At 59.9% G+C, this 24777-nt stretch overlaps 4 protein-coding genes across 4 annotated transcripts; 3 read left to right on the forward strand and 1 right to left on the reverse strand.

The window, feature by feature from the left end:
* Positions 1-5280: 5280 nt before the first annotated feature.
* On the reverse strand, positions 5281-7661 carry FAM78B (family with sequence similarity 78 member B; the record flags this gene model as incomplete). Its single annotated transcript, XM_082003048.1, has 2 exons — positions 5281-5803; positions 7399-7661. The coding sequence occupies 2 exons, from the start codon at positions 7659-7661 to the stop codon at positions 5281-5283; spliced, it is 786 nt and encodes a 261-aa protein (XP_081859174.1).
* A 628-nt stretch (positions 7662-8289) lies between these two features.
* PLPP6 (phospholipid phosphatase 6) lies at positions 8290-11077 on the forward strand (the record flags this gene model as incomplete). Its single annotated transcript, XM_082002683.1, has 2 exons — positions 8290-8797; positions 10707-11077. Exons 1-2 carry the CDS (start codon positions 8299-8301, stop codon positions 11075-11077), a joined length of 870 nt encoding a protein of 289 aa, XP_081858809.1. The 5' UTR covers positions 8290-8298.
* Positions 11078-15033: 3956 nt separating this feature from the next.
* On the forward strand, positions 15034-24129 carry LOC309407213 (flavin-containing monooxygenase 5-like). Its single transcript, XM_082002682.1, has 8 exons — positions 15034-15226; positions 20969-21157; positions 21238-21400; positions 21646-21788; positions 22208-22407; positions 22739-23088; positions 23397-23469; positions 23707-24129. The coding sequence occupies exons 1-8, from the start codon at positions 15095-15097 to the stop codon at positions 24050-24052; spliced, it is 1596 nt and encodes a 531-aa protein (XP_081858808.1). The 5' UTR covers positions 15034-15094; the 3' UTR covers positions 24053-24129.
* On the forward strand, positions 15489-18524 carry LOC309407212 (flavin-containing monooxygenase 5-like; the record flags this gene model as incomplete). The annotated part of the gene is made up of 7 exons (XM_082002681.1): positions 15489-15629; positions 15710-15872; positions 16118-16260; positions 16680-16879; positions 17211-17560; positions 17869-17941; positions 18179-18524. The coding sequence occupies exons 1-7, from the start codon at positions 15504-15506 to the stop codon at positions 18522-18524; spliced, it is 1401 nt and encodes a 466-aa protein (XP_081858807.1). The 5' UTR covers positions 15489-15503.
* Positions 24130-24777: the final 648 nt, after the last annotated feature.

The following is a 24777-nucleotide window of genomic DNA, read 5'->3' on the forward strand; positions in this document are numbered from 1 at the left end:
GCTCTCCCACACCTACACCTCAGGGATCTGTCAAGAGATGAATGATGTTTTAATACAACACTAGGAGAGAAACCTGCTCACTGAATAGCTCATAGGCTGTCTGCCAGCATCTGTCTGCCCAGCGCAACACTCAAAATGAGCAGCTGTTAAAGAAATTGTCTGGCTCAGGGTACAAATGTACTCCACAGCAGGCAGGGACTAGCAGGGTTGATGCTTATGGTAAGGAATACACTAGATGCAATGAGCTACCCTCCAGCATCCCACAGGCCCGAATCCTGGGGCAGCACCTGCACCCACCTGGGACATGGCCCGTCACTCCTCGGACAACATCCAGAGCCGCTGGCTTCTCCCAGTGCCCATCACTGTCCTCCTTCACCCTGGTGTGCAGGCCAGGCAACCCCACTGAGGACATCCTTCCCCAAACATGGCTGTATTTCAGAGAACTCCTTCTTTCATTATTTAAAAAAAAAAAAAGTTTTATATTACGATTTAATTGCCTCCAGGAACTATACAGGGAATATTTATATATTTCCCCAAATGCCTTTTAAATGAACCTTCATTAGGAAATTCTGCATTATCCCTGTGTATTATTTTTATTAGAAAACAAAATCACCTTGTCTCTGGGTTGACTCTTGTTCCCCCTCTTTCACTCTGCAAGAAGTGGGAGGGGGATCTGCAATTTCAAAGGGGAAACAGCCCTTTTCTGTGAAGTTTTTCAGCCTTATCAAGCTTGGCATCTTCCCTAAGTTCCCTATGGCCAGGCTGCAAGAGCTGCTGGGTTTCCTGCCAGTCCCTCGGCACACAGCCCTCGCCTTGATCTGGTTTCCTAAGGGAAAAAGGGCTGTCTGCTTCCCCCTTCAGAACTTTCCAACTGACAGCCCAATTTCTGGAAGGCGTGAGGCAGCCTGAGGACACAGCCCCACGGCGAGCTTTATGCAAACAGGCTGCTCTGAGCATCCCCAGGGAAGGGTCACTACAGGGTGAACATAACCTCTCTGGGACACCAGAGAAGCCACCTGTGAATCAGGACAACAAGGACCAAGCCCCACCACCAGACCCAGGGGCTTAAAGCTGGCTGCCACCACCGAGCCAGTCAGGGGCTGACGGCTGAGAGTCCATGAATTCCTGCCTGCTCCCCCACACCACCACAGCCCCAGAGATGCAAGCCAGCCAGCCAGACTCAAGCAAACACGGGGTTTGGTTCCAGTACAGCTCAAGTGGTTTTCTTTTAATCCCAGAGAAGTGAAATGCAACATTTGTTTGAGTTGGTAAATAACATCCAGAGACAAAGTCCAAGCCCCCTACTCGGTAAAGTCATTTGTGTTTAAGGCACTCTGCAAAACCAGCTTTCCTCTTCTCCTCCTTCTGATTTTCCCCACACAGCAGCAGAATACCTGGTTTGGTCTTTTCTCCATAGTGACACCCACATGTCCTGGCTCTTCTCACCATCTCCGGGAATTGGCAACACCAAATCCAGCAGGAGCCAAACAGAGAAACACTGGGAGGCCAGATCAGTAAATACGGATGGACATGGGAGGGAGCACAGCGCCTGGGGAGGGGGTCACAGGGGCTTCAAGCTTCTGCAGGAAGGGGACAGGCATGGGGTGTCCTCCCTGCAGGCACTGATGTGACTCCCCTTCCTTTCTCCCCCACCACTCCAGCTCCAAAAGGGGACAGGGGCGCGGGTGCCGCGAGCATCCCTCCCCAGTGATGCTCCCGAACACAAGGCAGCACCACGAAATGCAGGGGGCTGAGCTGGCAGGGGGGAACCCAGCTGCCCCTGCCATGCAGCAGAAATGACCCCCCGACTTCCATCCATCAATAAATACCAATAAATAACTTAAATAAACCTTAAATAAATAAATAAATAAATAAATAAATAAATAAATAAAGTGACCGAGGACAGGGATGGAGGGGAAGGGGCACCCCGAGGCTCAGGACACTGGGGGGGATCGTGCAGGTGGGCATTTCCATGACCTGCCCCTCCCTGAGATAACAGGGTGCTAGTGCGAAAGGGGGGTGTGGGGAAGGCATCCCATGGGGCAGTTGGACAACCAAGCCCTGGGGTCCGACTGCTTGTCCCTGGGGCTCCCACTCAGGGGTCCCCATCAGTACGGCCGCAGGCCACAGGGACATGAGCCGAACCCGGACTTGCACGCAGGAGCTCTCACCCACCACTGCCCTCCCTCCCCTTTGTTTGAGCATTACAAGCCCTGCACCCGGGCTCCACTGGTCGGTGCTACCAAGCTCAGGGAGATGCTCACCTGGCACCTCCATCTGAGCATGAACCAGCACTTTTTGCAAAAATGCAAAATGCCTGCAAATTTCTGCAAACACTGTTTGCAATTTTTTTTTGCAAACAATTTTTGCAAAGGTGGTTTTTTGGTTTTTTTTAATGGGGAAATGCCCCCAAAGTCAACCCATGCATCAAACCGAATTAAGTGCATCAAATCCAGCTGTTCAGAAGGAGCGGGCAAGGGGAGCGGGGAGGGGTGAACACAGGCACGGCCCCAGGGCTCAGCCAGAACTTGCCTGCAGGCGGGGGCAGCTCTGGGAGCGCAGGCACACGGCTGTGGCCAGGCACTGAGCCCAACACCGGCACCAGGCAGCACCAAGCACCTCCCTGGGGACGTCGCAGACACACATGGACAGAAACGGCGGCCCACTGCTGTCTCAGCATCATGGCAGACAATGTGCCAAGGCTCTGGCTGGCCAGCAGACTCCGAAAGACGGCAACAAATTCAACAGCATCCCTGCATCAGCTCCCCGACTCCTCGCTGGCTGGCACCACAGTGGTGCTGCAGAGGCTCCCCAGGCTGACAGCCGGCGCACAGCCCCGGCCCTTCCCTGCAGGTTTTGGGGAGCTGGCTTGTGCAGACTCTCTGGACACAGCATCCTCTCCCAGCCAGGAGCCCACATTGGGGCTACCCATTTGTCAGGGAACCCTTTCCTCTGGCTTTTTAGCTCCAGTGCTGCCAGAGACATTTCTGTCCCACTGGGTCAAAAACATACATCTGCCTTATTTCAAGCCAAAAGGTACATACCCCTACTCCTCCTCCCCCAAATCTTAAGGGAAACTGTATTTAAAATTTCTAACCCCCCTCCACACATGAAAAACAAAACTTCAGTGATGGCAGAAGCTGCCATCAATCCTGTACCAGGACAAAACCATGGGTAGCCTTGCAAGAGCGGGACATCTTCCTGTGCTGGCAAGCTCCCAGTAGCAGCTTTGCTCCAGAAAACACAGCAAACCAAAGCTCAGAGCCCTGTCTCCCTCCAAACCTCTGCCACCATAAGGCTGTAGCCTGCGGCGAAACCCAGACATAGGCACCAAAAGCAGCAGGTTCCCAGACCGCCATGAGGCTGAGCGGGAGAAGGACCGCCAGCCCCGCCACTGGGAAGTGTGCGTTGAGGCGTCAAAATGCAACGCTCCCAAAGGAAAAATAAATAAAGAATAGAACCAGCAGCAAACCCTACTGAGAATAAGAAGCGGCACAGGGATTTCACACGGATTTTTGGTCTAAGATGCCTGGGGAACCCCTTCGCTGGCAGGGATCGGGTTGCACATCCCACCCTGGAAAAGCACAAGCTGTGGCTGAAGCTTTGCAGGAGCTTGGCTGCGCTCTGCAGAGCAATGCCGCAGGGATGTGCCGGCACACCACGGGAAGCAAAGCAGCATTGGGCTGGGTGCCTTGACAGCCAGGCCAAGGGCAGCACTGCTAATAATGCAGAAAAGGCTTTGCACAGAAGTGCCGAACACGGCTACACTCCCCAGGCTCTCCTGGCAGCGGGACAGAAGACGGGACCCTCCCAGTGGGAATTACCCGCATCCCCAGGGCAGCGCAAACCTCCCATCGTGCAAAGGCAGGGGTGCGAGCCAGAGTTCGGAGCCGAGAAAGGAGTGAAAGCCGTAACCATCTGCCCAGGAGCGACACAGGGCGCCTGGGACCTTGGCAGCACAGCTGCAGCTTTTGCTTCTGCTGCATCCCAAGGGTGAGATGTCAGGAATTGCAGGTCGCAGCCCACAGCATCACACTGCCCTGCGGACCAGACGATGCCAACGATCCAGGCAGCAAGGGGTGAGGAGAAACGCAAATAAAGTCTCCTGTTATCCCCCAAGCACCTGCAGTAGCAGCAGTGACCAGGCAGCACGCTTGCCTTCTCCTTCCCACACAAACCCAGGCCCGTCCCGTGCAGCCTCTGCTCACATCCCTACCTCCGATCCACAGAGTGATCCCCATCCCTGTAGAGCCTGGGGAGTTACCGCAAGGCACACTATCCCCTCCCTGCCAGCGTCCCCACCGGTATCTACCCTGCTCCCTGGGTGGCTGAGGAAAAGAAGGGTCTCCATGTGAGTTGCCATTTGCGTGGAAAATGAGCAAGCACCCAATTTCTCACAAGAGAGTTATGTCTGCAGCGGAAGTGTGCAAATCCCGGGGTACCCAAGCTGGTTTGGGTACCCCACACACACAGTCAGCAAGCGCCTGGGCTGGGCGAACAGGCACCACTCCCAATTTCTTACTCGGCTGAGAATTGGTTTTGCTTCCATAAGAGAAGAGCCGGCAGGGCGGGGAGGGGGGGGTGAAGAATTGCAAAGATTTAGTGCACCTTAAAACAAAAGGACATCTAACCTGCCCTTAGATCACACTCCAAGACGGAAAAGAGCTATGGCATCTCCTACACTCACAACTACTCCAAACACACCCAGACGCATGCAAAACGTGTCGCACTTCCCATCGGCTGCAGAAAACCCCTCCTGGGCAGCAGCAACGGCCAGCGCCAGGCTCTGGCTCCACTCCCAGGCCCTCCTGCCCAGTTCCAGCAGGCAGGGTGAGGGGTCAATTATCAATCCAAAATGCATAGGTATAGACACCACAGGAATACCCGCGCCCCGGTGGGAAGGGTCACCGCAGGCACGGTCTCCACTTCTACCTCCAGTTGGGTGGAAAGTAGCATTTGCCACAGGCACGGTTCAATCACACTCATGCTCCTTGCATTGCCCTGCAAGGAAAGACGAGTCATTTAGGTCAGACAGCCTCTTTGCCAGCCACAAGCCCCTGGAAGTACTCAACTCTGCTTCCTAGGAAATCCTCCAGCTGAGCGGTCCCTCTTCCACACCCCCGCACCCGCCAGGTTCTCTTTCTGACTAAAGAGGAGCCATGTTTCAACCACAGCTACAAAGGCAGGAGAACCCAAGGGGTCTGCTTTGGCTCAGAAACCCCATTCGTTTGCAGCAGGCTGGCAGCACCCAGGTCCTCATGTGCACGCCCCAGCGCTGCTCTACTTGGGAGGTATCACGACTATAGGCTGGCCTCGCTTGGGTCTCCACATGAGGACCTGGGCATCGTTGGCATTGGGCTTCACTAGTGCGTTTGGTGGGATGGGCTCCATCCTGCTGAGGATCCGGGGCTGCTCCTGCTGAGTCCTTCCCACCAGCCGAGCCCGCTGCCCCAGCAGCTGCATGGGATCAACCTCTATGTCCACACGCATCCTCCACTTTATAGTCTGCAAGATGATCTTTTCCTTGGTGGTGGTGTTCATGGCCACCAGCCACGTGGTAAAGCTCTGGTCCCTTTTAATCCTGGTCAGCAGCGGCACGTTACTGTTGCTCACAGGGACAGCCCATGTCACGCTGGGGTAGAAATTGTCATTCATGCTGACCGAGAACCTGGAGATCTTGTTAGTGGGCCCGACCAGGGTCACAGTTTCTGTGGTGTTTCCATACCAGGGATAGCTCACGCCATCCGAATCGCTGATGGCTTTTACTCTTCCTTCTCGCAGATCGGGCAGCTCCCAGCTTGACCTAGTGAATGGGAAGAGAAAGGCCAGGTTAGCAGGGAAATGGCAGCAACAGTGCCCAGCGAGGGATGGGGAAGCAAGCAGCTTGAGGACCCTCTCCCCACCTACAGCAAGCTCTCACAGACCTCCTTAAAGAATAAATTCAGCTTTAGTTCCTTCACCGAGTCCCTCACGGCCAGCTGAAGCCTTTGCTCTGCCAGCACAACACTATTTTAATTAACCTGCTATCAAACCAACTGGGCCAAAACTCATTGCTGAGTCTCTCTGGGGCCACTCCCTCCTTAATCAGCTCCTGCGCCAGAGGAGAACAGCCTTCCCCACCCACCAGCTGCAGCACCACAACCACAGCACCGGCCAAGCCCATCAGCAGCCCCCTCCTGCAATAAAAGTCTGTGATTTTTATGCCTCTAAATACATGCGCCTGCACAGAGGCACGTACAATAATTAAATACCACAATTAGGTCTGCCGCTGGTGCAGTGAAATCCCTGCAATATGGCTGTGGGGGGGGAAATTCCAGCCCAAATCTTGGCTGCAGACCACGTTAGCAACACCACACAGCTGCAGCAAGGGAGATGATCACCACGTGGCTGTTACAAGTGGTGGTCTTTGGTGAAACCTCCCACCGAGTCCAAGCTCTGGCTTCAAATACATCTGGGATCTGAAATTGCCTGTGAGCAGCCAGGGACACCCGGCTGCCATCCCCCCGACAAGTGACGACCTCTGCTTCCTCCAATGTCCCCAAGCACTTCAGTGCCACGTGCATATGCATCTACCATGATGCAAGGATGTGGGCAGGCAGCATGAGGACCTGCTGCTCCCCCAGTGCCTGCGCAGGCCGCCCTGCCTGCTGCCCTGCACTGGGCACTAGCAGCGGGAGCCTGCCTGCAAGCTGCAGAACGGTCCCCTCCGGCCATCTCCAGCCCCCTTCTCGCATCACCCCTTTCAAACGGCAGAAGACACGGCCACAGAGCCAACAGCTTTGCCCCTCTGCATCCCCCCGCGTCACCCACACGCTTGGCCTGGGGAAAAGTCGGTTTCCAGCAGCCATTTCTGCCAAGCACTGCAAAACTTCCCCCTCGTAACGCAAGCCAAGGGGGCAACTGCTCCGCTGCCACCTGCGCTCATGACTCGGCCGCAGAAGAAATGCTACTTGATGGGGACGGCGCATGAGCCCTCGCACAAGCGAGCTCCAGGCCCCCCGGCCGGAGCAGGAGCCAGTTGCCGGACAAGAGGAGCGCAGGCGCTGCCCAGGGAAGAGTGGCTGCGGGGTCAGGTCTGAAGGGGTCAGGGACGGTGCCGGGAGCGGGCGCTGGGGCGAAGGCAATGCCTGCGTGCGGCTGTGGGTGCAGACATGGGGTGGGGGGTGCAGCACCCGGTGCCTGGGGGTGCAGCACCCAGGGCGCGGCGAGCCGGGCGGACGCCCGCACCCGGTGCCAGGGTGCCCGTGCCGTACCCAGCCCAGTGCCTGCTGCACGGCCTCCACACCCCCGTCCCCAACTCCCACCCCAGTGCAGCCGGGGTGCCGTGCCCGGTGCCGGGTCCCGCCTCCCCCCACCCCGGAGCGGGTGCGGCGGTGCGGTGGCGGTGCCGGTGCTCACACGCCGAGGTCGCTGTAGGTGTTGTAGAACTCCATGTGGTTGCAGGCCTGGATCCAGCCCACCACCCAGGTGTGCCGCCGGGCGATGGGCGGCATCAGGACGCGGGCCGAGGCGCGGAAGTAGGGCGTGCGGTACCGCAGCACCACCGGCGAGCTCTCCTCGATGGCGGTGGCCGCCGGCTCGATGGTGGCCGACACGTCCGACACCACGATCTGCTCCCGACGCACCCGCGCCTTGCAGGCCACGCTCTGCAGGCACCCCATCGTCGCCGCCGCCGAACCGTCGTCACCCGCCGCCGCCGAGCCGCGGGGCCGGGGGGGAGGCCCGTCCCCCCGCCGCCGCCGCCGCCCCCCTCCCGCCGCGCATCGCCGCCCGCGCACCGGCGCCCGCACCGGCGCCGGCAGGGCGAAGGCGCCGCTGCCGCGCCTCTTCAGGCCCTCGCCGGCTGCCGTATGCCGGCCGGGGCGGGCACGTGCGCGGGGGGGAGGGGGCGGGGCGCGCCCACGGATCCCCTCCTCCTGGGCGCGGCGGGAGGGAAGGGGGGGGGGGGGACCTCCCCGCCGCCAGAGGGCGACTCAGCCCCGCCCCGGGGCGTCCTGACTCCATGGCAACCGGCTGCGTCACAGGGTGCGGCGGAAGAGGAAGCGCCGGGGCCGCCTGGTACTGTGGCAGCCGGGGTGCGCGGGCGCCCAACACCCGGGGGTGCCTTTGGGGGGTCCTGGGCACCGGGGATACACCGGGAGGGGGGAGCTGTGCCCCGGCGGTGCGGTAGCGGGAGGCAGGGGTGCTAGGCAGTGTGCGGGGGCAGGCCCGGGGCTTGCAGGCAGCGTGGGGCGGCGGGGCCCGTAGCAGGTCGTGGTGATGTGGGGTGAGGAGAAGCACGCCCGGGCAGGGGGTGACATGCGGGCTCCAGGCCTGCTCGCCCGGGTCGCGGTGCCAGAGCAGGCCTGGCAGCCGGTGACCGGCCCCCACCTCTCCCAGGCCACCTCCTCCGCCATGCCGAGCCCCCGGAGCAGCCGCGAACGACGCGCGGGCAGCAGCAGCCGCCTGGAGTTCCTGTCCCTGGTGAGCCAGCGCAGCCCCGGCGCCCCGGACAGCCCCTCACGCCGCAAGGAGTCGGGCGGCTCCGCGGCAGCCCCGTTGCCTGAGGAGGACTGCATGAAGCTGAACCCCTCCTTCCTGGGCATTGCCCTCAGCTCCCTGCTCGCCATCGACCTCTGGGCCTCCAAGCGCCTGGGCGTCTGCGCCGGAGAGGGCTCGGCCTGGGGCAGCGCACGTCCCCTCATGAAGGTCATTGAGGTTTCGGGGCACGGCATCCCCTGGCTGCTGGGCACCTTCTACGGGCTCTGCCAGAGCGACAGCTCAGCAGCCAGGGAAGTGCTGCTCAACCTGCTCTTCGGTGAGGCTGGGGGCTCACCAAAGGGCTCCACAGACTGGAGCCAAGGGGGAAGGATGGGACCTGATGGATGGGGCAGAGCTGAGTAGTCCTCAGTTCTGAGGGAGCCAGCTGATTTTGAGTAACTGGTGCAAGCTCATCTGGGGTGCGTGGCACAAGAGCAAGCAACCCTGCAGCTGGAGGGCGTGGTGGTATGGGTATGGCTCATCTGTCACAGCTCCAACCACGCCGTGAAACTCCTGACAGCTAACTGCTCCTGCAGTTGCACAAAACTTTCAGGGAAGCTAAACTCTCTTTTAGTTCTTCAGCTTATCAGAAAAGCACATTCCAGGTGCAGCTTACTAGTGTTGAGACACCAGCCATTTCCCTGAAAAGCTGCTCTGGCACACAGACATCTGCAGCCTTGGGCTCCCCACAGGCAACATCTGTATGGATAGATCCATATCAGCCAGTGAGGAAACTTGTTTTAAAACACACATTTTAATTTTCTGTGGTATGAAATTCCACCACCATCACCCCCAGGATCATATACTGTTAGGTATACTTAGATTCTTAATTTTTGCTCATTTAGAAACTGTAGTAGCTCCACAGCATCAAATCTTTTCAGATTCCTAGTTCTTACACTTTTATTAAGTTGCAGATAATTGGTATCTCGCACTTATCATTTGAATCTAAATTTGCTTGATGGGAAATGAATGGTTTTGTGCACCTTTGTCATCTAGCAGCACATGGTTAAATTATAGTCTCACAGCAGAGCTGTGGTAAGGGACCTGGAGGCCTCTGACCTAACTTCTGCTCTGAGGAGGTGTCCCAGCACCAGAACCTTGTCTGGCCCTCAATGCTCAGGGCCAGAACCACCCACCTCTCTGGGGCACTGTCCCAGGGTTGCAGCACCCACATGGGGAAGGAGTTTTCCTTAATTTTCAAGCTGAATCTTCCAAACCATATGGAAAAAGAAAAAGCAATTGAATTAGGTTTATATGTGGAAAAAAATATTTTTTCTTAGATGATTAGCAAAGGGAATGAACTGAAGCGACTGAAAAATTTGGTAACCAGAAACAAGCCTTAGGACAAGCAGAAATCAGTCACTTACACAAGACTTCCTTTGAAGAAGTAGTCCTGGCCAGGAGGCTGTGCTAGCTGAGCTAGCAGGGCTGGAGAAAGCACCCTTTGGCCTACATGAGAATCTGCTCTTGCCAAATACTGGCTGAATGCTTCTCACATGTGCGGCACCTCTGACTTCTACTGCAAGCTTTAGCTGGCACTATTTAAATCATACTTCATTCAGCTCTTGAAAAACCAAAGCATGGTTAATTTTCTGACTAATTAATCCCCCCAGCAGCAGGGAGAAGCCAGATTGCAGGAGCCCTGGCAGTGCCATGCAAGCTCAGGGCCCCTTACCCTGAGCCGTGGCTGAGTGGTTGATAATTTACCCGGGCCAGTTTGACCCCCAGCCATGAGGGTAGACAAAGCAATGCTGAGTCAGCACAGTCTGTCAGGAAGGGAGCCATGAAGACTATTAACCCCTCTCTTGCCTTCAGATTGTCAATTTGAACCCCGAGTCATGGCGAGATCAGATTTTACACAGAAATAAGAGCTCTTGGGTGCAAGCCAGGCCAAGTCCTGTTGCTGGCTGTGGCAGGCAGAGGGTCTGGCAGTACACAAGGGCTGCATGCAGCAGGAGTGGAGGTTGAAGGTGTGCTTGTGTTGGAGAAGGCCAAGCACTGGATGAGTGCCATGCTCTCCCTACCCAGGCATTGTAGCCATGGGAAATACTGCCTTCTCTTAGGAGGTTTTGGTAGCCAAGTGCTTGTTTTCTTAGCTAATGGTTTTGGTTTGATTCTTGCCTTGTTTTCCCTGGGGGGGAATCCCTTCCTTTCTTGCTCACTCATTGTTACTGTCTGTCTCGTAGCATTGCTGCTGGATCTTGTGCTGGTGGCAGTGGTGAAAGGGCTCGTCAAGCGGCGGCGGCCCACCCACAACAAGATGGACATGTTCGTCACAATCTCAGTGGACAAGTACTCCTTTCCGTCAGGCCATGCCACCAGAGCTGCCCTGGTCTGCCGCTTTGTTCTGCACCACCTGGTGCTCGCCGTCCCACTGCGGGTCCTCGTGGTGCTCTGGGCTCTCATCGTCGGCATTTCAAGGGTCATGCTGGGCAGGCACAATGTGACAGATGTGCTCTTCGGTTTGCTGCTGGGCTACGCACTGTACAGTGTGGTGGAGTACTGCTGGCTGTCCCCGCTCAGCGCGCCTGCCCTCTTTGCGCTCTGGAGCCATTGATGGCTGGGGCCCTTCCAAAGGAAGAGGCACGTACCCAGTTTTCTAAGCGTGCACAGGGAGGAGATACTGGGACTTGAACTCACATTTTAGACCCCATCTATCCAGCCAACACTTCAACACTAGCAGTGCTGCAGGCTCCTGGGCCTGCACTTGGACATTTGGTGCCCTCCTGATGGACTGTCAGGCAGGGTGTGCACTGGCCAAGCAGCTGCACTGACCTCCCATGAAAAAACAGTCCCTGCAGAGCCTGGGGAGGACTCAGCACATTTATCGGGCATCTCACGGCTGATACTGTGAATTGGCATGCCCTTGCTGGGCATCTGTTGCGTTAGTCCATGGTGTATGTGGTAGCTGTAGCTTCGCAGAGATTTCTCTGCAATTTCCCATGTATTTGTATGCTGTAAATACACTGATCATGTTGCTGTCATGAGCATGCCCTGCACAGCCTGCTCCGTAACATCTGCCTGGAGGGGACTCACTGAGGTCTGTGCTCAGGTTTATAAAGAGCTCAGCCTTTCTAAGCAATGTGTCTCTTCCCTATTGCTCTTGATCTAAATGCTGCCCTGAGGCCAGATCTCAACCAACAAGGACACAAGCACCAGGCTCCCAGTGCCAGCAGGAAAGGATGGTGCAACTGAGAGTTTTGTCCATCCATGCCACCTCTAAGAGAGTGGCTAACTGGGGAAACAGATCCTAGCAGCACCTTGCTCCTGAAGTCCTTATGCAGAGCTTTGCAGCTCCTTACCACCTCCACAGGATTTTCAGTCTCCTAGGGGGTACAGTGTGTCCACAGCAATTCCTGTTTGGCAGCACATTACCAGTGCTGCTGACAGCATACTGCAGAGCAAGCCCGTTCCCCACAGCCCTGGCTAGCAATAGCCCTCACCCAGGCTGCTGGGCAGCCCCAGGAGCTGAGCCAAGCCTTACCTGCACTTCCTGCAGTGAGAGGCCCCAGCTGTGCCAACCACCACCACAAGCTCCCTGTGCTCCAGGCAGGCTGGCTCTCCCACTCTGGCACTGTTGGTCCTGGCAGCCTGTTTTTCATAGAGAACTGCTTGTCTTTGGCAGGAGGGAACCATGAAGCACCTCTGTAATGAGCCAGGATTGCAACTGAGCCAGAAATGCATATAACCCCCATCAAAAGGACCCACAGCCAGGTGGGGAGTAGGGGTGGCTCTGGACTGAGCTTAAATAGTGCTCCTGACACGTGGGTGGGAGTGATTGGTCTCTGGTGAACCTCGTCATGGCCATTAAGGTTTACAAGTGCACTCAGACCCTGGAAAGCATGGACTAAGTCATATTAGAATCAGGTGGTGCTTAAGTATGTTGTCCGTCTGGGTGAAGTGTGCAGGAGCAGCCTGAGGGCTGCTGGTATGAGCATCCTGTCTCTCTCTGTCACCCACCATCAGTTACACAGGGGCTAAAATGAAAGCACTTGACAAGGTTCCCCCAGAGCTGAGCCCTGACCCACTGGCATAGTGAGCCGGTGAAGCTACCAGCTGTGGGTTTGCACTCCAGTGACCAAAAAAAGAAAAGTCCCCTGGGCTGCACTGCATGCCTGGCAGCCAGCTGGGCCCATCTGGCACGTGCCAGCCCTCCCGCCCCAAGGCAGAGACGAGCTCTGCAGGGGCTGCGGGATCACGGGCAGGCAGCACGCTCCGGTGTGGTCAGGGTTTGGGGTGATCAGGCCTTGTTGAGCTGTGCCAAAACATCTTAGCTCTACTTTTTCCCGAACGCGGGGTGTTTTTCATCCAAGTGGGTCTTACAGCCTTTGGGGGCTTTGTCTTCAGGCCACAGAGGACTACAGCAGCAACACTGTGCACTTGTGGCTTGTTCCCATGTGCATGCATGTGCCAAAAGTTGCTCCCTGCTCACCTGCAGGACCCTCCACGAGCTGTCTGGTGGTACCTGCCATCACCAGTGCAGAGCCCCACTGGGTCACGGGCTGCCCTGCTGCCCTCTCACCTCTGCTCTGCCTCTCTCCACCACTGCCAGCAGGACCTTTGGTGTCCTCTTGTGCTTGTCACTTGTCACCGCTCCTCCAAGCACGGGTGCCAGGCCGCTGATGGGAAGGAGGAGATGGGCACTTTCTGTTCTGCTTGTCCCACAGCACCTCTGCCTGCTGCGAAAGCATAGAGCGGACATGTCTGTGCACATTGCCCACTAAGCTGTCTGTCCTGTGTGCTCACTGGGCACAGAGGACCATGGCTTTCCTGCAGGTACCAACAAGCCGGTCTTGACCAAAATGCCATGGCTTGACCCTGGCGCAATCCTGCGGTCCCCTGTGCCTGACAGCACAGTTCAGCTGGGCCAGGAGCCCAGGCACAGTCGGGACAAAGTCCAGGGCTGTGCAGCCTCTTGCAGCCGCCAAGGGAGAAGGGCAAATTTGAAGGCAACGTGTACAGAGTTTTCATAGCACAGTGGTGGGGATTGAGAGCTAGGAGAAGTCCCCTGGACCTGTCGCCCTCAGGAAGTCCCTGTGGAGCTTGCAGAAGAGCCAGAAGCCAGCTGCCAGCGGAGCAGGGAGGGTAGCGCTGCCAGTGCTGCCTCCTCGCCGTCCCCGTGCTGATCCCCCTGCCTGGTAAGAGGTGCTTTCCATGCTTTTTGACAGGCAGGCACGGAATGTGGGTTGGCAGCACGGCGCCTCTGCCTCGGGCAGAGATCAGTCCTTGCCAACAGCGAGGGACGGAAGGAGCTTTATTACGCTTACTGCAAACATACTATGAATTTTAGAAGGTTAAAACCTTTTCAGCTGCAGAGCTTGGCCTCTCCGCAGCCTTGTGCCTTGCTCAGCTCTGGGGCAAAGCTCCCCAAACACAGGAGAGCAAATTTCCCCTGCAGCCCCCAGTGGCATGCTCCCGAGCCAGCCAGTCTGTGCCTCCTGTTGCCAGGTCCAGCCTTTTCCTAACCGGTCCCAGCACCAGCAACACCCCGGCAGCGCGGTGCTCCTCGCACCGGGGTCACACTGGCTCCAGGACTCCGATGGGCCAGGAGTGAGGTGTGGCCACGGGGACGCTGTGCCGACATGCCCAGCCCAGGGGAACGGGGGACGTGGGCGATGCGGTGCTGGGTGCCACCAGAGCAGCCAGAGACGTGTGTGCCTCCGGTACCAGCATAAACAGGGTTGGGCTGATCCTGATAATCCCAGAGGTAGAAGTCCAGGGCAGCGTTTGTTTCCCCGGCATGCACGCCACGGGGACTGGCTGTGTCTCTGTCTCTCCTGCAACCCCGCATCCCCACCGTGTGCCCGTGCAGGGGCTTCTGGTGCGGAGCGTGGCACAGCTCCTTACCCCACTGTCTGAGGCTGCGGCGAGAGCCGCTGCCGGAAAAGCTGAGCAGGTGGCCGGGAGCCAGCAGGTCGCTGGCTTCCTCTCCCCAGCCCTGTGGGAGGAGTGACGGAGGGGGAGGCCCTTCTTGCCGCCGCCGCTGCGCACCATAAAACCAGGCCACTGTCTGGCGTCACAGGTTGGGGCAACCCGGCAGAGACCCTCGAGGGGCTCCCCACCTGCTGCTGCCCTTCCCTGGGCTGCCACTCCCATGGCCGCAGGTCGGTTCAGGGCCTCCCCGCGGGCTGCCAGCACGCAGTGGGTGCCGGGGTGGCACAACAGGCATCTCCCCAGGGTTGGGAGAGGGCAAAGGGCATGTGGAGGGGCCATCGCCCACCTGGGAGGGAGCCATCGGTCCCTGGAGCAGGGCACGGCACTCCGGCACGCCTCCATTGCTGGGACTTGGCATGGACAGGGAGATTTCGAGGCTCCCTGGCACTCTGTAGCATTTCTTCCTGTGGCGACCAGAGGCAACATTGCAGTGGTGCAAAACCCCAGCACTGGCCGGGTCCCTGCCAGCGGGGAGTACAGCAGTTGCCTCGCAGCCCCAGCCAAACTCTTGGGGGGGGCGTCTCTCAGCTCGGGACTTCTTTGGTGCACAGGGCCAAAATTTTGCACAGCTGCACCCCTTGCCCCTCAGCCCCTCTCTCCGGCACTGTCTCCAGGCAGAGACCTGGCGGTGGACGGCAGCATGGCGAAGAGGGTGGCCATCATCGGAGGGGGCAGCAGCGGGCTGTGCGCCATCAAAGCCTGCCTGCAAGAGGGGCTGGAGCCTGTCTGCTTTGAGAGGACCGGAGACATCGGAGGGCTCTGGAGGTTTGAGGTAAACCCTGCCAGCAACGTGTCCTGCAAGGGGTCAGCACACGGCAGCCGGGGATCAGTGGTGGCTGGTGGGGTGGCACACAGCCGGCCACGGCAGGGTCCTGGGCAGGGAGGTTGAGGGCAGGGGCTCCATGCAAAGGGCCACCACATCAGCCCTGGCTGTCCCTCCCTATCACTGCCCCCGGCCAGCGCCAAGCCGTGCCCCGCTCCTGCAGGAGTGCCCCGAGGAGGGCCGCGCCAGCATCTACCGCTCCGTCATCATCAACACCTCCAAGGAGATGATGTGCTTCAGCGACTTCCCCATCCCCGAGGACTTCCCCAACTACATGCACAACTCCAAGATCATGGAGTACTTCCGCATGTACGCCCGGCACTTCGACCTGCTCCGCCACGTCCGCTTCAGGGTGAGAGCCGGGGGGCCAGGGGGTGGTGGCAGTGGGGCCGGGGGGTGCAGGGTGCTGATGCCCGCTCCCCCTGTGCCCAGACCAGCGTGTGCCGTGTGTCCAAGCGCCCCGACTTCGCTGCCACGGGCCAGTGGGAGGTGGTGACGGAGAATGAGGGGAAGCAGGAGGCGGCTGTCTTCGACGCCGTGCTGGTGTGCACCGGGCACCACACCGAGGCTCACCTCCCGCTGAGCACCTTCCCAGGTACCGCCCCATGCCCTGGTGCAAGGAGAGACCCCAGAAAGCTCGGCCATGGGAACCCCTGTTCTCCCTGCTGCTCTTCCTCCTGGCCTCAGCGTTTCCCTGCCTTGCTTCAACTCAGGAAGCACTCCCACGCTCCCCAGGAGGGGTCTGGCGGGGCCAGGGAGGATCCCCACTTTAGCTTTTGGGGAGGTGACCCTGCAGCCTGCCACCAGGAAGCCAAGCATCCCCCTCCTCCCCACCCACAGGCATTGAGAAGTTCAAGGGCCGCTACCTGCACAGCCGAGACTACAAAGATGCCTGGGATTTCATGGACAAGAGAGTCGTTCTCATCGGGATTGGGAATTCAGGGTCGGACCTGGCTGTGGAAATCAGCCAAACAGCCAAGCAGGTGAGCAGCGGAAGCGGGGTCCTGGTGGGCAGGGCAGCCCCCCGTGTGACACTGCCAGCTCCTTAAGGACACCAGGACCAAGGTGCTGGCACAGCCACCACTCAGTCCTGGCACTCGCTGCATTCAGCAGTGCCAGCACCCAGCGGTCCCGGTTGTCAGGCAGCAGTGGCAGACAAGACTCGATCCCATGTGGATACCCCACTTTCCATCCCTGAGCCCCGGCTTGGGGCTGCCCCTGCGGCTCTTCCCCACCTCTCCCCGCCAGGTGCCCACTTCTGGCTCCTTCTGCCCTCCGGGTCTTCGCACAGTGCCTGGGCAGCGTGAAGAGGAGTGATCCCGGGTTGAGGACATGACCCCCCTGGGGCAGCCCCCCAGGACCATCACAGCCTTCAGGAGGTGATGCTTCCTTCCTCACCCAGGTCTTCCTTAGCACCCGCCGGGGCGCGTGGATCCTCAACCGTGTTGGAGATCAGGGCTACCCCATTGACATCATCATCACCACCCGCATGAAGATGTTCCTGAAGAAAATACTGAGCCCATCCATGGTGAGCAGCTTTGCAGAGAAGCAGCTGAACATGAGGTTCGACCACTCGCACTACGGCCTGAAGCCAAAGCACAGGTGCCAGCAAAAGCTCCCCCTGCCCAGGAGGGACCTCCTGGCTCCCTCGCTTGCCCATTCCCATGCTCCCTGTGCCCAGGCTGGGGCTGAAGCATCAGTCCTGGAAACCAAGTTAGTAGTGGTGGTGTGCCCAGGCCATGCTTGAGGGAGCAACCACTGCCTTGGTGGCATCAGTGCAGTAACAGCTGCAGAGCATCCCTGGGGCACCAGCCTCACTGGCGATGAACATCCCTGGGGATGAGCATCCTTGGAGCAGGGAGCAGTGGCTGGAGCGGGACATGAAGCAAAGACACCCCACCCCAGCACCCTGATGGCTCCTTGTGCGTTCCAGGGTCCTCGACCAGCACCCAACCATCAACGACGACCTGCCCAACCGCATCATTTCAGGCAGAGTGCTGGTGAAGCCGAACGTCCAGGAGTTCACCGAGACATCTGCCATCTTCGAGGACGGCACCAGGGAAGACATCGATGCCGTGGTCTTTGCCACAGGATACAGCTTCTCCTTCCCCTTCCTCGAAGGCTACGTGAAGGTGGTGGAGAACCAGATCCCCCTCTACAAATTCATGTTCCCCCCCGACCTGGAGAAGCCAACGCTGGCTTTCATTGGCCTCATCCAGCCCCTGGGTGCCATCATGCCCATCTCCGAGCTTCAGTGTCGCTGGGCCACCCGTGTCTTCAAGGGTAAGCAAGGCAAACCTCCGCTGTGGGTGCAGCCCGAGCCTGCATCACTGGAGCCAGGGCAGATGGTGTCCAGCCATGTTTGGGAAGCAGCAGCCGGCTGTGCCATACTGGTTGCCAGGCTTTTGCCTGAGCAGCGCGGGGACAACCCTACCCTGAGCCCCACAGGCTGCTGCTGCCCATCCTGAGGAGCATGGACATGCCTCCGGTGCCAGACTGCCTGTCACGGCACCCAGGCAAGGGCAGCACTGCAGCGGCCACTGTTGCCAGTGGGGTGCAGCACCCCCACACTGTGGCTCATTCTCCTTTAGGTCTGAACAAGCTGCCCCCACAGCATGACATGGAGGCTGACATCAAGCAGAAGAGAGAAGCGATGGCAAAGCGGTAAGATCCCCCTCAGGAACAGGGAAAGCACCAGTTTGGGCACAGCTGCTCATGGACACCCATCCTGTCCCATGGCTGTGTCCCGGCACACTTGGCTGTGCCAACAGACGGCAGGGATGTGCTTGGCCACGCTACCCCCACCCCGCTGATCCTTCCCAATGGCTGTCCATCCAATACCTCCTTGCTGGCGTGCGGGGCATCTGCTGGCTCTGCCGTCACTGCCCTCCCTGCTCGCAGGTACGTAAAGAGCCAGTGGCACACCATCCAGGTGGATTACATCCCCTACATGGATGAGCTCGCCTGCCAGGTGGGGGTCAAGCCCAACCTGTTCGCCCTCTTCCTCACCGACCCCAAGCTGGCGCTGGAAGTGGCCTTCGGGCCCTGCACGCCGTACCAGTACCGCCTGTGGGGCCCGGGCAAGTGGGCAGGCGCCAGGGAGGCCATCCTCACCCAGCGGCAGCGTGTGATCAAGCCCCTGCAGACGCGGCATGTGGAGGAGCACCCCTCAGCCCCCGCTGTGGCCCTCATCTTCAAGCTGGTTGGGGCCGTGGCCGTCCTCGCCATCGTTTTTGCTTATTTGTAGGTGCCCTACAAGTGCGGGAAGGGAGGCTTTGCGATGTGCCGGGGGGGCTGGCCAGCTACCCCCTGCCCCGCGGCAGCCTGTGCACCCCAGTGCCGGCAGGAGCCCTCCTCCTGCCCAGCACAGCCCCACTGCAGCCACACCATGGGATGCACAGAACCTCCCCGGCTGCCAAAATAACACCTCAGCGCCCGTTCTGTGCCTTCCCCCCCGGGGAGCTGCCGCCAGGGACAGAGGAGGAAACCTGCTCACGCGCAGGGTAAAATCCAGTCCCTCTCAACCACTGCTTTCGACCCAGCGCGGATGCACCGGGCTCTTCTGTCACCCACAGCCCAGCCGCACCACCGCTGGCACACTCTCACGACAGCTAAGCAGCAAAGGCACAGCAGACTTCCTAACGGGATAAATGCGTTAAACAGAGCCAGGCGTCCGTCCCGTTCCTGACACCACCGCAGGCCCCTGCGTGCCAGGGGGACGCGCACGCGTTTGAGGTTGGCCTCGTGCCAGCGGCACAGCTCCAGCTCCCTGGCAGCGTGGGCTGCACGCACGCATGCCTATGGACTTGTGTGTATCCACGGCAAAACAGCCTCGCCCAGGATGTGTGTCACCGGAGTGGGTCGCGGTGGTCACGGTGGCACGGCTCAGTGCCACCCTCATCACCCACACGCAGCCCCTCTGGAGGATGGCTGGGTGGGTTGGGGACCTGGGGTGGTGACAGGGGGTCCTGGCCACCACACACCAGGGCCACCAGTGCCCTGAGCATCCCCCCAGCTGCATTTTCCACACCACAACCTGGAGTTGGTGGAAGTCTGGAGCATGGCCACATCTCAGCCCCCGCACTCAGGAAGCCCCGTGGCAGCATAATATCGTTAAGCGCTTACAGAACATAATGAACCTCTTGCGGAGGGCGGGTGCGGGCAGGAGGTGTGGCATGACAGCAGGGGGAACCTGTAAATCATGTCTGGAAGAAACACATCTTGTGACACTTCATCTGACCTCGACTGCCCATGAGAAGCACAGGGACAGCCATCCCCGCCTGAGCAGCACTGCGTATTCCCCCGGTGTGATCCACCAGGCTCCACAGGCCCCCAAGCGTGTTTCGCCCCCGGCTGAGGCTTCCCCAGCATCCCTGCCACCACCACGCTGCGGGACATGGCTGCCCGGCGAGTAGCCATCATCGGGGCCGGGGCCTCTGGCCTGTGTGCCCTGAAATGCTGCCTGGATGAGGGCCTGGTACCTACCTGCTTCGAGAGGAGCGGGGACATCGGGGGGCTCTGGCGCTTCGAGGTAAGCCCCAGTCCGTGCCAGCCTGCCCCGCAGCAGGAGCACGGACGGTATTGGGATCGGTTGTTGGCAGCTCACGAAGAACCACTCCCCTGCTTTGCATGTGTGCAGCCGACGGGTTTCCAAGGAAAACCACAGAAAAGAAAAACTGCAGCAAGAGGTTCCCGTGGTGCCAGCTGGTGTGCCGGCCACATGGGAGCCTTCTCCGTCCCACCAGCAGCAGGACAGACCCTCCCCAAGGACCTTATCCCAAGGCCCACTCCCCCAGCTCAGCCTTCCCCTTTCCCATCCCTCCCCTCCCAGTCCCATCCATGCCTTCCCCAGCTGTTGCTCTTGGCTCCCTCCAGCCCTTTCCCACCCACCCTGGTCCCACCTGAACCCCGCTGGCTGTCCCAGTCCCTGTCCTGCCCAGCCCTTCCCTGGAAGTCCCGGTTGCTCCTCTCCCTTCTGTGCAGCTCACCCACGCAGAGGCACTGAGCACTGCCTCGTCTGTGCCTTGGCTCTCCCTGCCTCGGGGGAAGCCCCGGAGCTCGCTTCTGTCCCCACCTGATGAGGCTGCTGACTTTTCTCCCGGGCACCCACCGACAAGAAGACAAGCCTTCCCACCGAGCCCTGATACATGGGTGGGAGAGCCCAGCAGCGGACACACCGCACCATGCCAGCATGGGGGGTGGGGTGGCTTGGTTACAGTCCGCTGGTTCTGCCCATGGTGGGTCAGAAATGGGGCTGGTGTAGCAGAGCCAGGGCAGCAGCACCCTGCTGCCGGGGCAGAGACCTGGCGAGCAGGAATGGCCATGCAGCTGGAAGTGCCGGACCTGGCTCAGCAACTGGCAAGACCTGATGTGGCAACTGGGGCAATGGCACCACGGGCAGCTTTGTGAACATACCGCCTCATCGGGGCCAGGGTAGGGGCAGGGAAACTGAGGAGCAAGTCCCCCATGACCCGCTGTCACCACTGCACGGCCCCCACCAACCCAGAGCTTCCTCTTCCCTGTTTTGTGGCGTGGGTGGTCGCATCCGCAGGAGGGTGCTGAGCGCAGGGACAGGTGCTACAACTATCTGTGGCTTAATCCTGCACCCACAAGCATGGTGAGGTGCCAGGCAGGGCAGGCAGGCAGCCCTGGGGTCCCTGGCCAGTGCCGAGCCATGCCCCGCTCCCGCAGGAGTGCCCCGAGGAGGGCCGCGCCAGCATCTACCGCTCCGTCATCATCAACACCTCCAAGGAGATGATGTGCTTCAGCGACTTCCCCATCCCCGAGGACTTCCCCAACTACATGCACAACTCCAAGATCATGGAGTACTTCCGCATGTACGCCCGGCACTTCGACCTGCTCCGCCACGTCCGCTTCAGGGTGAGAGCCGGGGGGCCAGGGGGTGGTGGCAGTGGGGCCGGGGGGTGCAGGGTGCTGATGCCCGCTCCCCCTGTGCCCAGACCAGCGTGTGCCGCGTGTCCAAGCGCCCCGACTTCGCTGCCACGGGCCAGTGGGAGGTGGTGACGGAGAATGAGGGGAAGCAGGAGGCGGCTGTCTTCGACGCCGTGCTGGTGTGCACCGGGCACCACACCGAGGCTCACCTCCCGCTGAGCACCTTCCCAGGTACCGCCCCATGCCCTGGTGCAAGGAGAGACCCCAGAAAGCTCGGCCATGGGAACCCCTGTTCTCCCTGCTGCTCTTCCTCCTGGCCTCAGCGTTTCCCTGCCTTGCTTCAACTCAGGAAGCACTCCCACGCTCCCCAGGAGGGGTCTGGCGGGGCCAGGGAGGATCCCCACTTTAGCTTTTGGGGAGGTGACCCTGCAGCCTGCCACCAGGAAGCCAAGCATCCCCCTCCTCCCCACCCACAGGCATTGAGAAGTTCAAGGGCCGCTACCTGCACAGCCGAGACTACAAAGATGCCTGGGATTTCATGGACAAGAGAGTCGTTCTCATTGGGATTGGGAATTCAGGGTCGGACCTGGCTGTGGAAATCAGCCAAACAGCCAAGCAGGTGAGCAGCGGAAGCGGGGTCCTGGTGGGCAGGGCAGCCCCCCGTGTGACACTGCCAGCTCCTTAAGGACACCAGGACCAAGGTGCTGGCACAGCCACCACTCAGTCCTGGCACTCGCTGCATTCAGCAGTGCCAGCACCCAGCGGTCCCGGTTGTCAGGCAGCAGTGGCAGACAAGACTCGATCCCATGTGGATACCCCACTTTCCATCCCTGAGCCCCGGCTTGGGGCTGCCCCTGCGGCTCTTCCCCACCTCTCCCCGCCAGGTGCCCACTTCTGGCTCCTTCTGCCCTCCGGGTCTTCGCACAGTGCCTGGGCAGCGTGAAGAGGAGTGATCCCGGGTTGAGGACATGACCCCCCTGGGGCAGCCCCCCAGGACCATCACAGCCTTCAGGAGGTGATGCTTCCTTCCTCACCCAGGTCTTCCTTAGCACCCGCCGGGGCGCGTGGATCCTCAACCGTGTTGGAGATCAGGGCTACCCCATTGACATCATCATCACCACCCGCATGAAGATGTTCCTGAAGAAAATACTGAGCCCATCCATGGTGAGCAGCTTTGCAGAGAAGCAGCTGAACATGAGGTTCGACCACTCGCACTACGGCCTGAAGCCAAAGCACAGGTGCCAGCAAAAGCTCCCCCTGCCCAGGAGGGACCTCCTGGCTCCCTCGCTTGCCCATTCCCATGCTCCCTGTGCCCAGGCTGGGGCTGAAGCATCAGTCCTGGAAACCAAGTTAGTAGTGGTGGTGTGCCCAGGCCATGCTTGAGGGAGCAACCACTGCCTTGGTGGCATCAGTGCAGTAACAGCTGCAGAGCATCCCTGGGGCACCAGCCTCACTGGCGATGAACATCCCTGGGGATGAGCATCCTTGGAGCAGGGAGCAGTGGCTGGAGCGGGACATGAAGCAAAGACACCCCACCCCAGCACCCTGATGGCTCCTTGTGCGTTCCAGGGTCCTCGACCAGCACCCAACCATCAACGACGACCTGCCCAACCGCATCATTTCAGGCAGAGTGCTGGTGAAGCCGAACGTCCAGGAGTTCACCGAGACATCTGCCATCTTCGAGGACGGCACCAGGGAAGACATCGATGCCGTGGTCTTTGCCACAGGATACAGCTTCTCCTTCCCCTTCCTCGAAGGCTACGTGAAGGTGGTGGAGAACCAGATCCCCCTCTACAAATTCATGTTCCCCCCCGACCTGGAGAAGCCAACGCTGGCTTTCATTGGCCTCATCCAGCCCCTGGGTGCCATCATGCCCATCTCCGAGCTTCAGTGTCGCTGGGCCACCCGTGTCTTCAAGGGTAAGCAAGGCAAACCTCCGCTGTGGGTGCAGCCCGAGCCTGCATCACTGGAGCCAGGGCAGATGGTGTCCAGCCATGTTTGGGAAGCAGCAGCCGGCTGTGCCATACTGGTTGCCAGGCTTTTGCCTGAGCAGCGCGGGGACAACCCTACCCTGAGCCCCACAGGCTGCTGCTGCCCATCCTGAGGAGCATGGACATGCCTCCGGTGCCAGACTGCCTGTCACGGCACCCAGGCAAGGGCAGCACTGCAGCGGCCACTGTTGCCAGTGGGGTGCAGCACCCCCACACTGTGGCTCATTCTCCTTTAGGTCTGAACAAGCTGCCCCCACAGCATGACATGGAGGCTGACATCAAGCAGAAGAGAGAAGCGATGGCAAAGCGGTAAGATCCCCCTCAGGAACAGGGAAAGCACCAGTTTGGGCACAGCTGCTCATGGACACCCATCCTGTCCCATGGCTGTGTCCCGGCACACTTGGCTGTGCCAACAGACGGCAGGGATGTGCTTGGCCACGCTACCCCCACCCCGCTGATCCTTCCCAATGGCTGTCCATCCAATACCTCCTTGCTGGCGTGCGGGGCATCTGCTGGCTCTGCCGTCACTGCCCTCCCTGCTCGCAGGTACGTAAAGAGCCAGCGGCACACCATCCAGGTGGATTACATCCCCTACATGGATGAGCTCGCCTGCCAGGTGGGGGTCAAGCCCAACCTGTTCGCCCTCTTCCTCACCGACCCCAAGCTGGCTCTGGAAGTGGCCTTCGGGCCCTGCACGCCGTACCAGTACCGCCTGTGGGGCCCGGGCAAGTGGGCAGGCGCCAGGGAGGCCATCCTCACCCAGCGGCAGCGTGTGATCAAGCCCCTGCAGACGCGGCATGTGGAGGAGCACCCCTCAGCCCCCGCTGTGGCCCTCATCTTCAAGCTGGTTGGGGCCGTGGCCGTCCTCGCCATCGTTTTTGCTTATTTGTAGGTGCCCTACAAGTGCGGGAAGGGAGGCTTTGCGATGTGCCGGGGGGGCTGGCCAGCTACCCCCTGCCCCGCGGCAGCCTGTGCACCCCAGTGCCGGCAGGAGCCCTCCTCCTGCCCAGCACAGCCCCACTGCAGCCACACCATGGGATGCACAGAACCTCCCCGGCTGCCAAAATAACACCTCAGCGCCCGTTCTGTGCCTTCCCCCCCGGGGAGCTGCCGCCAGGGACAGAGGAGGAAACCTGCTCACGCGCAGGGTAAAATCCAGTCCCTCTCAACCACTGCTTTCGACCCAGCGCGGATGCACCGGGCTCTTCTGTCACCCACAGCCCAGCCGCACCACCGCTGGCACACTCTCACGACAGCTAAGCAGCAAAGGCACAGCAGACTTCCTAACGGGATAAATGCGTTAAACAGAGCCAGGCGTCCGTCCCGTTCCTGACACCACCGCAGGCCCCTGCGTGCCAGGGGGACGCGCACGCGTTTGAGGTTGGCCTCGTGCCAGCGGCACAGCTCCAGCTCCCTGGCAGCGTGGGCTGCACGCACGCATGCCTATGGACTTGTGTGTATCCACGGCAAAACAGCCTCGCCCAGGATGTGTGTCACCGGAGTGGGTCGCGGTGGTCACGGTGGCACGGCTCAGTGCCACCCTCATCACCCACACGCAGCCCCTCTGGAGGATGGCTGGGTGGGTTGGGGACCCGGGGTGGTGACAGGGGGTCCTGG

Source organism: Phaethon aethereus, assembly GCF_964289735.1.
Source record: "Phaethon aethereus genome assembly, chromosome: 8".
Classification (NCBI taxonomy): domain Eukaryota; kingdom Metazoa; phylum Chordata; class Aves; order Phaethontiformes; family Phaethontidae; genus Phaethon; species Phaethon aethereus.

Excerpts from the sequence above, each read along its gene's own strand:
- LOC309407213 (XM_082002682.1), top strand. The coding sequence starts at position 15,095 with ATGGCGAAGAGGGTGGCCATCATCGGAGGGGGCAGCAGCGGGCTGTGC. Across the intron at positions 15,227-20,968 it reads GAGGGCTCTGGAGGTTTGAG|GAGTGCCCCGAGGAGGGCCG; the intron begins GTAAACCCTGCC and ends CCGCTCCCGCAG. Across the intron at positions 23,089-23,396 it reads GGCCACCCGTGTCTTCAAGG|GTCTGAACAAGCTGCCCCCA; the intron begins GTAAGCAAGGCA and ends ATTCTCCTTTAG.